The sequence below is a fragment of the Phyllostomus discolor genome, chromosome 8 (assembly GCF_004126475.2).
Source record: "Phyllostomus discolor isolate MPI-MPIP mPhyDis1 chromosome 8, mPhyDis1.pri.v3, whole genome shotgun sequence".
Classification (NCBI taxonomy): Eukaryota; Metazoa; Chordata; class Mammalia; order Chiroptera; family Phyllostomidae; genus Phyllostomus; species Phyllostomus discolor.
The window spans coordinates 59,099,712-59,117,602 of NC_040910.2; the positions used below are offsets into that span (position 1 = coordinate 59,099,712).

Here is a 17,891-nt window from a genome sequence, read left to right on the forward strand (position 1 = left end):
TGGTCTCAGGGCTCAGTATCCTCTGGCTTCTGGCCAGGGACCTTCATCAATTTCTTGCCCTCTGGGCTTTTCCCTTGGAGAATTCAGAACATTGTAGCCAGCTTCCTGTGGAGTCAGTAATGAGAGAGCAGGAAGATAGTGTGCACAAGACCAACGTCCCGGTCTATTTGTAGTCTAATATCAGGGAGTGAATACCAGGAGGTAGGGATGTTTGGGGGACATTGTAGAGACTGCATATTACAGATTTGCTAGAAGTTTGATGTTATTAAATTTATACATCTTCAAGTTTTTGTGTTTTCTATAAGTCCCTATTCTATGGTCATTAATATACTTTAAAAGTGTAATGGTTTTGATTTTTCAAAATTAGTCCTTCATGGGTCTGGGACTTCACAGTAGTCAACAGTTAACCACACATGACTATTTATATTAATTAAAATTAAATAAAATTAAAAATTCAGTTTCTCAGTTACACTAGCCATATATTAAATGCTTAACTTATAACCATGTGTGGCTCATGGCTACCATACAGGACAGCATGGATGTAGAACACTTTCTTCATTCTTGTGAGTTGTATCAGTAACACTCAGTATTTGTCAGTCATGGCATATTTCACCCCCAAGGGATACTTGGTAAGGCCTGGAAACATTTTTGGTTTTCACAAATAAGGGTATGAGTGTTCTGTTAGTGGATAGAGGCCTGGGGTACTGACACAGGACAGACTCCCTCAATGAGGACTCACTCAGCCCAAAATGCCAACATTTTTGACAGTGGGAAACCCTGCCATAGAACATACAACATAGGAGTTACAATGTTACGGAAAAGACGACTCAGATGGCCTGGGAGTTTACAAAGTGGGGTGTATTCACACATGTGGACCCAGAGGAGATAATATCCAAATTCTGGGCAATGAGCTTAAGCTGGAAACTTCTTTATATGCTTGTTACACAGGTAGAAGGAGGAGGAGGGGAAGGAATGCAGCTGCTAAAACGGGGGTTAGTGTACGACCTTGAGATAACTGCTTATCTGGGAATGGCTGCTGTCTGGGAACGGCTGCTGGTCAGCTCCTACCTAAGAATAGCTACTGCTCAGCTATGTTCTGTCACAATAAAATAACATAGAAGTTATTTTTCCTTATAACTAGCCAACTAGGCACCATTTCCTGTATGTACTCAGCCCATTTCTCTCTGGCTGATGATGAACCTTAAGCTAGAGATGTTTTTCCCTTAAGTGGTAGAGATCTTAGTACTTTGTTAATTAAGATGCAATTTAAAAATCAACTTCTGTTGTCTTACAGATTCTTAGCCTCTGCATGTAAAGACAAATGCATATTTCCAGTTCATCATGACTTCAACTTCAAGGTAGGAGTGCTCTTTGATAAAAGACTTATGCAAGTAGTTATTCCTCGGTTTTTGAAAGGCCAAGCCCATGATGTTTTTAGCCCTTCATCCTGCTGGCCTCACTAAGTACCTAGTATCTAGGAATCAAAACGGAAGAAGAGTGAGGAGGGAAGGGAGAGGATTAGAGAAGAGGCAGACAAGGAAGTGTGCATGGTCTAGATATAGCTGTGTAGCTCCTGCAGCTCCAATGTCTATGCTTGACTGAAAAACATGATTTACTTAGAAGACAAAGATAGTTTCTCCTGGGGCCACCTCAGGGCAGGCTTTCCCCATTCCAAGGGTTAGACACCCATGTGCACAAGTTGTTTGAAGGCACTGGGCAAACAATAGCTCAATTATGGAGACTGGCAGAGACCCTGACTGGACCAGCGAGGATCTACTGCTATGAACTAAGCAAGACCAAAGAAGACATGAAGATGGCTGTTGCCACCTGAGAACCTGGCTCACACACGACTTGAAGAATATCTTACTGCCCTAGAGGTTAGAACTATTCCCTAGCCTCCATCATGGGGGCTGGCAAAGTTAGTGTCTAGGAAGTGAGGTTGGAGTGAATCTTAAATGAAACATGAACTCCAGAATCTAAGGGCAGGTCTACAGATAAATAGCCTTCTTGGTAAAACCTATATCCTCCCTCTGGGCAGGGCTGTTTTATGTGTGTATGGGTTCATAAAGGGACACAGGGCAGCAGTAGTGCCCACCCTCCCCATCCAGTCCATCCTCATGGCCAGAGTGATATGTCTGACCCCTTATTACTCTGCTTCACCCACCAGTGGGCTTCTTGTGACAGCTGAACACAATCTGAAGCCCTGTGTGACCCAGGCCTGGCTTCCTCTGCTCAACTTTCTCCCCTCATTGCATCTATGGCCTTACTGGCCTCCTTGCTCTTCACAGACTAGGCCTGGATCTTGAGCCTGCATTCATTTTCCCCCCTCCCTCCCACCCTCCCACCCTCCCTCCTTCCCTCTTTCTTTCATTTTTAAAAAGATTTTATTTATTTGTTTTTAGAGAGGGGAGGGGAGGGAGAAAGAGAGGGAAAGAAATAGTGTGTGGCTGCTTCTTGCGCACCCCTTTCTGGGGACCTGCCCTGCAACCCAGAGCCTGCATTTCTTTCTCTTTGCTTGGAACACTCTGTTCCCAGCTATCTGCAAGGTGTACTTCCTAACTTTCTTTATTTTTATTTTTATTTTTATTATTTTTTTTAATCATTGTTCAAGTACAGTTTTCTCCCCCGTACTCCCATTCCAGCCCACCCACCCAACCCTCCCCCCTTCCCCCCATTACCCCACACCCCTAGTTTTTGTCCATGTGTCCTCCAAATTTGTTCCTGTAATCCCTATCCATTCTCCCCTGAAATTCCCTCTTCTCTCCCCTCTGGCCACTGTCAAACTATCCCCTATTTCAGTGTCTTTGGTTATATTTTGCTAGTTATTTTTTGTTTTGTTTTGTTGTTTAGATTCCTGTTAAAGGTGATATCATGTGGTATTTGTCTTTCACTGCCTGGCTTATTTCACTTAGCATAATGCTTTCCAGCTCCATCCATGCTGTTGCAAAGGGTATGAGCTCCTTCTTTCTTTCTGCTGCATAGAATTCCATTGTGTAAATATACCATAGTTTTTTGATCCATTCATTTACTGATGGGCATCTAGGTTGCTTCCAGCACCTAGCTATTGTAAATTGTGCTGCTATGAACATCGGGGTGCAAAGGTTCTTTTGTATTGGTGTTTCAGTGTTCTTAGGATAGAGACCCAGCAATGGAATTGCTGGGTCAAAAGGCAGATCCATTTTTAGTTTTCTGAGGAAGTTCCAAACTGCTTTCCATAGTGGTTGTACCAGTCTGCAGTCCCACCAACAGTGCACTAGGGACCCCCTTTCTCCACATCCTCTCCAACACTTATTGTTTGTTGTTTTGTTTACGATGGCCATTCTGTCTGGCGTGAAGTGGTATCTCATTGTGGTTTTAATCTGCATCTCTCTGATGGCTAGCGATATTGAGCATCCCTTCATGTGTCTTTGGATTTTCTGCATGTCCTCCTTGGAGAAGTGTCTGTTCAAGTCCTTTGCCCATTTTTTAATTGGGTTACTTGTCTTCTTAGAGTGGAGTCGTGTAAGTTCTTTATATATTTTGGAGATTAAACCCTTGTCTGAGGTACCATTGGCAAATATGTTTTCCCATACAGTTGGTTCTCTTTTTATTTTGATACTGTTTTCCTTAGCTGTGCAGAAGCTTTTAATTTTGATGAGGTCCCATTTGTTTATTCTTTCCTTTATGTCCCTTGCTCTAGGGGACAAGTCAGTAAAAAAGTTTCTGCGTGAAATATCTGAGATTTTCCTACGTACGTTCTCTTCTAGGACTTTAATGGTGTCACACTTTATATTTAAGTCTTTTATCCACCTTGAATCTATTTTTGTATAAGGTGTAAGTTGGTGCTCGAGTTTCATTTTTTTGCACGTGGCTGTCCAGTTCTCCCAACACCATTTGTTGAAGAGGCTATTTTTATTCCATTTTATGTTGCTGCTTCCTTTGTCAAATATTAATTGACCGTAGAGGCTTGGGTTTATTTCTGGGCTCTCTGTTCTGTTCCATTGGTCTATGTGCCTGTTTTTATGCCAGTACCAGGCTGTTTTGATTACAGTGGCCTTGTAGTATAGTTTAGTGTCAGGTATTGTGATCCCTCCTACTTTACTCTTCTTTCTCAAAATTGCAGCAGCTATTCGGGGTTGTTTATGGTTCCATATAAATTGTTGAAGTGTTTGTTCTATGTCTGTGAAATATGCCATTGGTACTTTAATAGGTATCGCATTGAATGTGTAAATTGATTTTGGCAGTATGGACATTTTAATGATATTAATTCTTCCAATCCATGAACACGGTATATGTTTCCATTTGTTTGTGTCTTCCTTGATTTCTCTCCTCAGTGTTATGTAGTTTTCTGAATACAGGTCTTTTACCTCTTTGGTTAGGTTTATTCCTAGGTATTTTATTTTTCTTTTTGCTATTTCAAATGGGATTTTTTCCTTGATTTCTGCTTCTGCTGTTTCATTGTTGGTGTACAGAAATGCCTTTGATTTCTGGATATTGACTTTGTATCCCGCTGTTTTACCAAATTCATTTATTAGGTCAAGCAGTTTTTTGGTGGACTCTATAGGATTTTCTATGTACACTATCATGTCATCTGCAAACAGTGACAGTTTTGTTTCCTCCTTTCCGATTTGGATTCCTTTTATTTCTTTTTCTTCTCTGATTGCTGTGGCTAGAACTTCCAGTACTATATTGAATAGAAGTGGTGAAAGTGGACATCCTTGTCTTGTTCCTGTTCTTAGTGGAAAAGATTTTAATTTTTGCCCATTGAGTATAATGTTGGCTGTAGGTTTCTCATATATGGCCTTTATTATGTTGAGGAATGCTCCCTCTATTCCCACTTTACTGAGTGTTTTTATCATGAATGGGTGTTGTACCTTATCAAATGCTTTTTCTGCATCAATTGATATAATCATGTGGTTTTTGTCTTTGCTTTTGTTTATGTGATGTATTACATTTACTGATTTGCAAATATTGTACCATCCTTGCATCCCTGGAATGAATCCCACTTGGTCATGGTGTATGATCTTCTTAATGTACTGTTGGATGCGGTTGGCCAGTATCTTGTTGAGGATTTTAGCGTCAATGTTCATCAGCGATATTGGCCTGTAGTTTTCTTTCTTTGTTGTGTCTTTATCTGGTTTTGGAATTAGGATGATGTTGGCCTCATAAAAAGAGTTTGGTAGTCTTCCATCTTTTTGGATTTTTTGAATTAGTCTGTGAAGAATAGAGGTTAGTTCTTCCTTAAATGCTTTGTAGAATTCTCCTGTGAAACCATCTGGTCCAGGGCTTTTGTGTGTTGGGAGTTTTTTGATTACTGCTTCAATTTCTTTTGTTGTTATTGGTCTGTTCAGGCTTTCCGCTTCTTTTTCATTGAGTTTTGGAAGATTATATTTTTCTAGAAATTTGTCCCTTTCACCTAGGTTTTCAAATTTCTTGGCATACAGCTCTTTGTAGTATTTGTTACAATCCTTTGTATTTCTGTGGTATCTGTTGTAATCTCTCCTCTTTCATTTCTGATTGTGTTTATTTGGGTTTTCTCTCTTTTTTTCTTGATGAGTCTGCTTAAAGCCTTGTCGATTTTGTTTATCTTTTCAAAGAACCAACTCTTGGATTCATTGATCTTTAGAATTGTGCTTTTAGTCTCTATGTCATTTAATTGTGCTCTGATCTTGGTCATTTCCTTCCTTCTGCTTGCTCTGGGCTGTCTTTGTTGTTGTTCCTCGAGTTCTTGTAGACGTAGGGTTAGGTTGTTTGTTTGAAATGTTTCTAACTTTTTTAGGTGGGCCTGTATCGCTATGAACTTCCCCCTCAGGACTGCCTTGGCTGTGTCCCATAAGTTTTGGATTGTTGTGAGTTCGTTTTCATTTGTTTCCAAAAACCGTTTGATTTCTTCCCTAATATCATTCTTGACCCATTCATTGTTTAATAGCATGCTGTTTAATCTCCATGAATTTGAGTGTTTTTGGTTTTTTTCCTTGGGGTTGGTTTCTAGTTTCAGTCCCTTGTGATCCGAGAAATTGCTTGGTATGATTTCAATTTTTTTGAAATTGTTGAGGCTTGTTTTGTGTCCTATCATGTGGTCAATCTTTGAAAATGTTCCATGTACATTTGAAAAAAATGTGTATTTAGCTTCTTTGGGATGGAGGGTTCTATAAATATCAGTAAAAACCAGTTTGTCTAGGGTATTGTTCAATGCCACAATATCTTTTTTCGTGTTTTGTTTAGAAGATCTGTCCATTTTTGATAGAGGGCTGTTAAAATCCCCCACAATAATTGTGTTGCTGTCCATATCTTTCTTGAAGTCCTCTAAGATTTTCTTTATGTATTTGGGTGCTCCTATGTTGGGTGCATATATATTTACAATATTTATGTCTTCTTGGTGAATTCTTCCCTTGAGTATTATGAAATGACCTTCTGGGCCTCTCTTTATGGACCTTCTTTGGAAGTCTATTTTGTCAGATATGAGTATTGCTACCCCGGCTTTTTTTCCCTGTCCATTTGCTTGGAAAATTTGTTTCCAGCCCTTCACTTTCAACCTGTGCAGGTCTTTTATCCTGAGGTGGGTCTCTTGTAGACAGCATGTGGGTCATGTTTTCTTATCCAATCAGCTATTCTATGTCTTTTGATTGGAGCATTTAATCCATTTACGTTTAAGGTTATTATTGATAGGTACTTATCCATTGCCTTTTATGTATGTGTGATCCTCTCTCACTCTCTCTTTTCGTTTCTTTCCTTAAAGCAGTCCCTTCAGCATCTCTTGCAGAGCTGGTTTAGTGGAGGTGTATTCTTTTAGACTTCTTTTGTCTGGGAAGCTTCTTATTCGGCCTTCTATCTTAATTGAGAGCCTTGCTGGGAAAGTAGTCGTGGTTGCAGGCCTCTGGTTCTCATTACTTGGATTATTTCTTGCCATTCTCTTCTGGTTGGAGTGTTTCCATTGAGAAGTCAGCTGTTAGCCTTATTGGGGCCCCCTTGTATGTTACTTCCTTCTTCTCCCTTGCTGCCTTTAAGATTCTCTCTTTGTCTTGAAATTTTTCCATTTTAATTATGATGTGTCTTGAGGTGGGCCTCTTTGGGTTCCTCTTGATTGGGACTCTCTGTGTTTCCTGTATTTGTGTGACTTTTTGTCTCCTCAAATTAGGGAAGTTTTCCATCATCACTTGTTCAACTAGGTTTTCTATCCCTTGCTCTTCTCCTTCTGGTATCCCTATTATACGGATATTATTACGTTTCATATTGTCTTGCATTTCTCTTAATCCCTCTTCATATTTTCTGAGCCTCTTTTCCTTTTCTTGCTCTTTCTGGGTGTTTTCTTCTACTTTGTCCTCTTGCTCGCTGATCCGATCTTCTGCTTCATCGATCCTGCTTTTCATTCCTTCTACTGTGTTCTTCATTTCAGAGATTGTATTCTTCATTTCCTCTTGGTCCTTGTTGAGAGTTTCTGTTTCCTTTTTTATGCTGATGTAGTTTTCATTGAGTTCATTGTAGCTTCCCTGTAGTTTCTCGTAGCTCATTGTGAGCTCATTGAGCTTCCTGACAATCACTGCTTTGAATTCAATATCTGATAGTTGAATTGCCTCTGTTTCATTTAGCATTCTTTTTGAGGCTTCCTCCTTTCCTTTCATTTGGGGAGTATTTCTTTGTCTTCCCATTGTTTGTGAGACTCTTCTTGTTCGCCTCAGCTTCTTATATTGATCTGTTCTGGCTCCCTGGGTTTATGTTGTGAACTTCTTTAGTAGAGTAGCAGTGAGTTTCAGTGGTGCTGTTTCCTTCTCCCCCCAAGCTCACTGGTCTTGGGCTGTCGTTTAAGTTGGCTTTGTGTTTGTCTTTGGGTTTTGATTGTTGTTGAGTCTTTCTTTGGTGGTTCCTTCCTGCCAGCTGGTTAAATGTGGGTCACTCTGTCCACCACCTTCTGTATTTTGTTGTGCTGGTAGGGCAGATTGTGTTGAAGCTGGTTCTTCTGTGTGTACAAGGTTTAAAGAAATCTTGTTCAGTTGCTTGTATTGGGTACTGTCTCTACTGTTTAGTTGTATTCCCAGATAAGTCCTGGATTGAGGTTTGTGTGGTTACTACTCCCTCCTTCACCTTCTTCTGCTGTTATCTGTTAGTGGTTCCTTTGTTGTTGGGTTTCCTTTTCCAGTGGGTATCCTGGTGTTCACCTCCTCCACCTATTCTTTTTTGTCATCAGTTGGAGGGGGAAGGCAAAATGGTTTAAGACAGCAACCGAGAATTCTATGCTATTTACAGTAGTAGCAAGTAGGGAAGATATAGGAGATCCTTTCACTATGTATAGTGTTAACCATGGTCTCCCACCCAGCTAGCTGATTTTTAGAAAGGATGGAAAGAAGATAGGACTCTTGTTGGGGGAGGAAGGATTGTGAGTTGGATCTATAAAGCAGAGAGGTTGTGGGCGGTCAGGTTCTGGGGTAAGGTGAGAGTAAAGGATAGTAAATAGGTGTAATGTGTGAGAGAATAGAGTTAACCACTACACTAATAGAGTTCAGGAAACTTTGAAATGGGCTAAGATCTGGGGGGGGGGGTGTTGTGAAGTAATTGCTATTGCATGGAACAGCAGTTATTTACAATAATATTATGGCAACATTCATATAGCAGAGTCTATGAGATCTAGGTAACAAGAATAGGGAGTACAGAACATCGAGTAGTGTGCTGATGGGACACAGGTGAGTTAATGGACAGTAGATTAGTAATACAGTATAGAAAGAGATATCAGGGGAAAGCTGTCAGGTCATACATAAATCCAGCCTAGCAAAGCATGCTATACAAAAATAGGAGGGATATAAAAATACTGTTAAAAAAAAGATGTAGGAACACTGGAAAAATAATAATAATACAAATATGCAATAACTTGCAGGTTCTCTGTAATAGCAGAGTGACATTTATCTCACTGTCCCAGCTGTTGTGATGCCCCCTTCTTTGGGTTCAACTTTGGTCTTTTCACCGATCCAGGATTTTGTCTCACTTGTAGGTATTTAGGAAAAAATTTTAAAAAGTAAAAAATAGAAAAGGCAGACGAAGGAAGGAAGAAGAGATAAAATTGGAGGACCGGAAGAAGGAAGGAATAAAACAAGAAATCAGGTAAGAGAGGAAAAAGAAATCAAAAGAGAATAAAAACAATAAAACTTAAAAAATTAAAAATTGTTAAAAAAATAGAATCGAATTAAAAAGTCTCTTGATTTCAAAGTGGCCAAACCGGTTTTTCTGCTCTTGCTGGTTGAGGCAGGCTGAAGGATGATTTGTTTGGCTTTTCTTCCTCGGCCCGTGGAGTTCGCACTGGCTCCTCAGCTTTAGGCCCTGGGTGTGGGAATCAGGTCTTTCCCCAGGGTTACTGCTGTGGGCTGGTGTGCGGGGATGCTCTCCTTGCAGGCGCGCTCCTGCGCCGGTGCTCCCGAGAGCGGGCACTGCCCATTCGCTGTGGGCGCGGCCCGTCCGCTGCCGGTGCGCCCATGCCTGCGCGCTCACAGCTGGGGAGCAGACAGGCTAGAGCCACTGATTACTTCAGGAGAATTCCCCAAACAGTGTCTGTGTCTATTCACTCCTTCCTCTTGAGAAATTCCTCCCGTTCGAGCCCGCTGCTCCCAACAGTGGCCTGGCTTCTCTCACCGCCAAAGCTCCAGCCAGACCGGTGACTGTGGGAGTCCGGGTCCGCTGCACGACTCGGCTCTGGTGTCCACCGCCTCCAAAGGTGCTCACAGCCCCTGTGTGTTTGCCAGCACCTGGATTCCTCCCAGAGCCGCTCAGACCTTGCTCGGCTGGGGAGGGAGCAGTTGACCTGGCTCTCTCCCAAGAACCCTATGGTAAACCCAGCAGTGGCCCCCGGGCCAGGGGCTGCAGCCCCGGGACCACACGCTTGTCCTGGGACCCTACCTTGTTGCAGCACTCCCCTTAGGATCCGTTCTTTGTTCTTTCGGTTCTGCCACAATCCTTGGTCCTCTGTTTTCAAAAATGCTGAAATATGTTGGTTGCTTGCCTTTCTACTCCATAGATCGGTCAGGATTTTCTCCCCTGAGCAGAGGAAAGCCAAATCTGCTCCTTCCTACTCCGACGCCATCTTAGATCTCTCACCATACACAGCAAAAAGGGCCAAAGAGAGCGCGGCACCTGCAGCTGCTCTCCATTCCCTCAGGGTGGGCCATCCGAGGCCTCACACTCGGGGTTACACGGCCCACGGTGGGAGGGCAGGCGGGGGGCGTGTTGTACTTCCTAACTTTCAAATCATCCTCCCTGTGAGCCTTCATTAACCATCTGCCTAAAGTTGCGCTACCAGTCCTACTTCTTTACTGCATTCTCTGTCCTGATCCAGGATGACCCTCATCACTAGCCAGTATCACTCAGCAGGGTTACTTGCTTGTTGATCTGTCATCTGTCTCCTTCAGTTACAAGTCCTAAGCAAGTCAGGAATGGAGTGTGCCCACTGCTTCTGAGCAGTGCCTACTCGTGAATAGTATTTCTTGCCAGCCAAGGGAGAGTTGGAATGAAAGGGTCCATATTTTCTAAATGTATTAGGTTCTGAACTGCATTTAGTATGTAGTGAGATACCTGGTATTGAGGAGTCTGAATATATGTCTCAGTCTGTTCAGGTCCTAAACTTGGGTAGTGAGAGTTCAAGTAGCACGAGTTTGAGAGTTTGGGAAATGAGGAGATTTGTAATTCCCTAAATAAATAAGAAAAAGAGAAAACACAAGACTGGAGCATGAAGCATAGCTTCTGGGGCCACTGAATCAAGGGACACTAGTGGGTATCACTTCAGCAGTCCAGTGACTACTATCCAGATGATGAAATTAGCATCTGGACTCACTACTAGAGGGCATTGTGTATTCAGGACACTTTATTTAAGAAGAAAAGGAAGTCTGGAATGTCTTTGGACTTCTATTATTAAAATAGTTTTTTTTTTTTTTAAAGATTATGTTTATTTTTAGAGAATGGGTAAGGGAGGGAGAAAGGGAGAGAAACATCAATGTGTGGTTGCCCCTTGCATACCCCCTACTGGGGACCTGGCCTGCAACCCAGGCATGTGCCCTAGACTGAGAATCAAGCCAGGATCCTTTGGTACACAGGCCCACACTCAATCCACTGAGCTATGCCAGCCAGGGCTATTAAAATAGTTTTAATCTGTCTGGAATAATTTGTCTGGAAAATTCTCTTACCTGGCACTGTGCCTGGGTGTTGCGCATGGGTCACCGGCCAGCAGTGACCACGGAACGCTGTGGATGGCTCGACGATAACATGCGAGAAAAAAACATGCACAGAGACAAACTAGTTTCTGTGGAGAAGTAGGGACGAAATGGCCACCCCCCCCCCCACAGTGGGGAGCGCGCTGATTTACCATCCATACCTGCTTTTGTTGGGCTCATTTTGCATAATAATTCAGGCAAAGTACAGTACTCATTAGGGGGAAGTAAGGAACCATAGAAAACAAGGAACTCTGCTGGTCTATTTTGAGTTGGGGTCAAAGGGCTGTAAGACTTTGAGGAACAAACTAACTTCCTCCTTGGACCCCTCTCATTCAACTGAGAGCATTCTAAACAAAGAAGGTTTCACAGTAATTTACATATTCTTTCTTAGGCCTGATCACCCAGGGAATCCACCCTTTTCAGCACAGAGCTGCACGACCCTGTCATTGTTTCAGGCTTAGCATGGGAACTAAGGCAATAAGGAGATTTTCTCCCAGACGATGAGAACTCAGGCTATGTCAAAGCCGAGGAGCGAGGGTCTGTCACCCTCTTTAGCTGCAGCCCCCAAAGTCCTTCTTTTGGGGGGCCTCCCAAAGTGATCGTGCCTGTCTTAGGTCGTTCCCCCCTTGGGGAATCTTACCCGTCTTTGGCTAACCGACCAAGCTTTTGGGGGTTCAGTTATGAATAAAGCAGCAGAAGCAGCATTCCTGCCAGGGAGATAAGCTTTTGTCTCCTTGCTGGCTTAGCGTTCCAAGGGCGTTCCCTTAGCCTTAGCCTAGGTGGGGGTTTCAGCTTCTGATACCAGTCAGGGCAGTTCCCAACACCTGGGGTGCCACGTTTGAGATGATGTTTAAGCCCAGAGGTTGTGCAGTGGCAATGACTGCCTTGTGAGGAGTGCATTAATAGGGTTTTTGCTGAAACACTGTCTCTCTTATGTCAATTTTCCCTATTCTGTTTCCTTTTGTTGCAGTGGCCTTACTGCTGGGTGAGGTGTCATCCCAAAGCTGAAGTCTATGAAGGTGCTTGAAGTTCTGAAAGCTCTGGAGGAGGATTCTGGCTGCATTGGGGAGGAGATCTTTATCTCCCCTCCTGACAGTGCTGTAGGGGACTTCACTGATGAGGACTCTGGTGATGAAGATGGCCAGCAAGGTGCCCAGCTGCCTAGAAGTATTCTGCATGCCTCTGTTGTACCTGAGGACGACAGCCCAGGGGAGGAGGAGGACCTGCTGCTACAGCTGGCTGTGAAGAAGCAGAAGGCAGTAGTGGAAACTCAGCGAGTTTGGACCAAAAGAGATATCCGACCAGACTTTAGCAGTTGGATGGAGTTAGATCCTCATACAGAGGATCTCAAAAGTCAGGAGCTGAGTCCTGTAGGCCTCTTCGAGTTGTTTTTTGAGGAAGGAACAATCAATTTTATTGTTAATGAAACCAATCGTTATGCTTGCCAAAAAAATGTCAGTCTGGGTCTCACAGCTCAAGAATTGAAGTGTGTTTTGGGCATTTTGATTTTAAGTGGGTATATATCCTACCCAAGGAGAAAAATGTTTTGGGAAACATCTCCTGATTCACATCACCATCTTGTAGCTGATGCCATTAGAAGGGACAGATTTGAACTGATATTTTCATATCTGCATTTTGCAGATAACAATGAACTGGATGAAAGTGATTGGTTTGCCAAGGTTAGGCCTCTCATCATTCGAATGAATTGCAATTTCCGGCAGCATGCACCCTTGGAAGAGTTCTACAGCTTTGGCGAGTCCATGTGTGAGTACTTTGGGCACCGGGGCTCCAAGCAGTTGCCCACAGGGAAGTCTGTGCTGCTGGGCTATAAGATATGGTGTGGCACAACCAGCAAGGGATATTTGGTGTGGTTTGAGCCCTCACAGGCCACACTGTTCACCAAGCCAGACCAGGGCCTAGACCTGGGAGGCAGCATGGTATTAAAATTTGTAGATGCACTTCAGGAGCGCGGCTGTCTGCCATACCACATATTTTTTGACAAGGTTTTTACAAGTGTGAAATTGATGTCCCTTTTGAGGAAAAAAGGGGTGAAGGCCACAGGAACTGTACGTGAATACAGGACTGAACAATGTCCCCTTAAAAATCCTAAAGAGCTGAAGAAAATGAAGAGGAGTTCCTTTGATTACAAAGTGGAAGAGCATGAGGAGATCATTGTGTGCTGCTGGCATGACAGCAGTGTGGTCAACATCTGTTCCAATGCCACTGGCATTGATCCTGTGGGGCTGACCAGCTGTCTATCGGGAGCAGCCAGGGTACAGAGCCAGGTCTGCCAGCCGTCCCTGCTGAGGTTGTACCAGGAGAAGGCAGGGGGTGTGGGGCGCATGAACCAGAACATGGCCAGGTACAAGGTGAAGATACGAGGCATGAAGTGGTACTCAATCTTTATGGGCTACATTCTTGATGCTGCCCTCAACAATGCATGGCAGCTGCACAGGATCTGCTGCCATGACTCACAGGTGGACCTTCTGGCATTCCACAGGTACGTGGCCTGTGTATACCTGTAGAGCAATGCCAACACAACGTCCCAGGGAAGGTGGAGCCGGCAGCTGGAAACTGAGAGCAGATTTGACATGATCGGGCACTGGATCATACACCAAGACAAGAGGACCCGGTGTGCACTCTGCCACTCACAGACCAACACCCGCTGTGAGAAGTGCTGGAAGGGTGTGCATACCAAGTGCTTCCGGGAATACCATGTCCGGTGATATGTTGGCAATGAGAGTGCTGGTGAGCGTGGCAGGGAGAGCCCCAGTGTCTGGTGCATAGTAAGATGTAATAAAGTTGGAGCACTTGTGTTTTTTTTGAGTTGCAAAAAAGAGACCTAGACCCATGATAAATGATGTTATATTTTCTCCCCACCTACATAACACTTACCTCTTCATTATGCCCTCATAAGTAATATAAATTAATATTTATATTAGTAATTATAAATGTTTGGAAATCTATATTTTATATTATTATTTATTTATTGCCCTTTTCTATTCATATACAAATCTGGTTTTGGTATACAGCTGAGTCCTAGTAAGAATAATCAAATGTAGCAAAATCCTTTAGAGAAACTTTCATGAACAATAAAAAAGATTTCACAGTTGTGTTCTAATGATTATAATCTAAGATATAGGCAACAGTGTATAAATATTGTATCAATATGAAGGCTATCTTAATTATATTTATTTCACTTTAATTCAATGCTAGCAAACTGTCCAGGCATAGATAACCTGTCTTGTATTTATCCAGAGGGCTGCATTTGTAGTTCATGTTTTCTTGATAAAAATATTTTCCTAGTACACATATATCCATGTGGAATTCTTTTTTTTTTTACATTTTATAAAATTAAATGCAAATTTTATTAAGGATTTCCAATTACATATTTGAAATTTCTTGAATGGGGTAGAACCGCTTTGGAACTGGAGAGATGGCAAAGATGAACACTGATATCCTTTGAAACCCCAACTTCATTAAGAGAACAATTCCTCTGCAAACCACATCACCCTTATCTAACAAGACAAAATGGCATTACTCCCCCACTTTGGCAATAGCTATTTCCTAAAGGAATGGAGGGAGAAAAAAAAACCAACACAACCTGGTTTTGCTATTGTCAGTTCATTAAAAATGGGACCCTATCTTTAGATTAACATTTTTTAAGTTCAGTTGTGTTCAAGTGAAGTATGGGTACAAAAAAAAAATTAACACAGTACCTGATCAAAGCAACCAATATCATTTTGAAAATGAGGAAGAAAAATATAAGGTGTTTTCATGGCATTTTCCCCCTATAAACTATCGCAATTGGTTAAGGATTTCCAGTAGTTAATTAAAATCTCAGGAGTGAAACAGATAATACTATACAAATAACAATGTATTCATTCACATTCCAAAAATGGAAGCTTTATTACTTCTAAAAATGAACCTAATGTTATTTTATTATGAGCAGAAACACTAAGCTGTTCTACAATTACAATCCAATTAGTCCACGCTTACTGCCAAAGCTTTTAAGTTAACCACAAAAAATTAACAGTAATTAGCCTGAGGTATTTGAAATGTGGCTCTACAATCCTCAAATGTAACAGCATTCCACCCAGCCCCACAGTGTTATTTTTATTTTAGTACCATGATCTCTACAACATGGTCATAACTAAAATACCTAAAACAATCTTTAGACCTTTTCAGATAATTGGCTGTCCATCTATTTCTATTAAAATAGGAGCCACACAAAGAACGTTGTGTGACCAGATCCCGGAATAAAGTACTTAAGTTTTGTTTTCTAGTTTATTTATCAAACTGTGGTAGAATAAAAGGCTGAATATCATACTTGTGGTGCAAATAGGTCCAAAAGTTTGAGCTTTTAATAAGATTGAGAAACATTTCAAATAATTTAATTTAATATGCCTAACACATGAGGTAGTTAAGTAAACAGTACTACCCATTTTAATACATAGTAAGCAAAAGCATGGGTAAATAACATGCTCATACTTTAAACAATAAGAACTGGAATTAACCATAGAGGCTTGGGGCCCTCTTGTGTTTCAACCAAAAGAAATAAAACTTAAATTTTCTTTAAAAAATACATTATTTGTCTTTGTTTTTTACACTTTCTTACTAGATTCAGTACGCCTCTTCCAAAGTTGGCACCCTTTTTTCAATGTAATGGTAAACTGAGTATAATGTTTAAGTCAAGCTAGGGCTCTGTTTCTGCCTGAATTAGTACACAATTAAGACATTATCTGTGAGAACTAAAATTATATTTGACATTTTTATTTTAGGCTGCAAAACCAAAAACAAGCAAGCAAACAAACAACATAAAACTCGAAATGAACTTGTCAAATGATGAAAATTCATCCTTTCCAGGGAAGCAAGAAGGTAGACCAGTGTAGGTTATCCTCAAGGCCACACACATCCTGCTTCACTGCTGCTTGCACTCTGCTGGGTTTTGATCCTTCTTTGAGTCATAGTCTGGATCATTTTCCTCTTCTTCTTCCCCTTCCTCATCCACTTCTTCACCTTCTTCATAATCATCATCATCATCTTCAATGGCTTCTCCAGTAAAATACAACACTGATCTTGGGATTATATGCTCATGTAAAAAGTGACCAATTTCAAAGTCTGCAGCAAGGATAGCTTCAGCATCATCATCCAGGTCGCCACCCTCAGGAACTTCAGGAGGAGCAAAAAAATTAAAGAAAGAATCTTTGGAAACTGTTTTGGTCATAGTACAAACTATCCCACATCCCTTGTGTTTCTGCTTTTTTTTAAAAAATGGTTTTCAAAGTGACATTCTTCCCTTTTTTCCAATCTACCTGGCACCCTGTACAACCCATAATTTCTGGTCCATCAAAAGAAAAGGGATCAGAATCATTTGGTTCTGACCTCATGCCATATGTCTTTGTCAACACTTCATTTGTGAAATACTCATTGGGTTCAAAGTGAAATTCTAAAACAAAGCTCATAGGCTGGCCAGCATCTGAGAACTTCACTTTAATATCTTTCAAGTGCTTCAGAATAGGTTCATCATGTTCTTGAACCATATCACTGAGCAAGTCAACATTCTTAAAAGCAGTCAACCAAAATTCAGGAATTCCCTTGGGGTCTTGTTTTTCTTCATCCTTTTTCTCATCTTCAATTTTGGCCTTTTTTTTCAATTCCTCCAAAATTTCATCTTCCTTATCTGGTTTCCATTCACATTCTTCTTCCATAAGTTCATAAATTGCATTAATGATCTCAAATCACTTATCAAATAAAGGCTGATAGAGAACAGCATACTTTCTTTCAAGATCATGAACTTCTTCATAGAACTTGGCTTCTATCTGTGCACATTTAACTTGAAGGTTTTTGAGAGCATTCACTGGTCTTTTAACTACCTTAGGCAAACTTTCAATGTATCCTGTTGGTGTTTCTACCAGACCATCAAGTCTTTCTTGGAGGGCTGCAAGAATCTGAGGATTTTGCATCATCTGAACAGTCAGCTGACACGCTTTGATTTTTGTTTCTTCACCAGTTTCTCCTACTTCTTCAACATCATCCAAATCTTGATCAAGTTCAGACTGTTCTTTGTTGTCAATGTCTGCCATGTTATAAGAACTCCAAATATCGATGGCTAGCACAGGTATCCAGGCGGCCGGAGCTGTGCAGTCAGTGACTCAGGGTGGCAGCGGGAGGAGCAGGAGGCGGCGCTGGGAGCAGATAGCGCTTAAAAAAATGGAATTAATTTTTTATAGATAGTATGAGGTAAGGATTCGTTTTTCCCCTCAGATGGGTGGTTTGCATAGTTTACTAAAAGTTATATGTATTTGCCCATTGATATAAATTGGTCTGAAGAAAAGTATCGAAATATAGAAAATATTTTTTGTTGGAAAACCTAATGGAATATATTTCAGAAAAATAAAAATTAAAAATAATTAAAAAATAATTTGGACCTATCAAAAATTAAGGGAAAGAACTTTCTATAAGCACAAATTAAAAAGGAGCACATCAGTATATTTGACTGTATAAAACTGTGAGACTGACATTCATTATCAAAGTTGAAATGCAAAACAATTGAGAAAACACTTCAATATTATGTTTGTAGTAATATCCTCAGTGAATCAAGATCTCATAAAAACCTAGGTGGCAAAGGTTAAATGTACAATGCTATATAAAAAGACAAGTGATGGAAGATGTAAAACAAATGAACAGTGAAGATAAATGTAAGAGGCTCTGTTCTGTTGT

The 17,891-nt window shown here is 41.3% G+C and overlaps 2 protein-coding genes across 2 annotated transcripts; one reads left to right on the forward strand and one right to left on the reverse strand.

The window, feature by feature from the left end:
* Positions 1-1,286: 1,286 nt before the first annotated feature.
* PGBD2 (piggyBac transposable element derived 2) lies at positions 1,287-14,338 on the forward strand. The gene is made up of 2 exons (XM_036032820.1): positions 1,287-1,358; positions 12,139-14,338. Exon 2 carries the CDS (start codon positions 12,182-12,184, stop codon positions 13,691-13,693), a length of 1,512 nt encoding a protein of 503 aa, XP_035888713.1. The 5' UTR covers positions 1,287-1,358; positions 12,139-12,181; the 3' UTR covers positions 13,694-14,338.
* Positions 14,339-14,966: 628 nt separating this feature from the next.
* LOC114515045 (nucleosome assembly protein 1-like 1) lies at positions 14,967-17,359 on the reverse strand. Its single transcript, XM_036032821.1, is given in 2 exon segments — positions 14,967-16,437; positions 16,439-17,359. Coding segments are annotated over 2 exon segments (1,164 nt in total). The 5' UTR covers positions 17,255-17,359; the 3' UTR covers positions 14,967-16,089.
* Between the last annotated feature and the right edge of the window lie 532 nt (positions 17,360-17,891).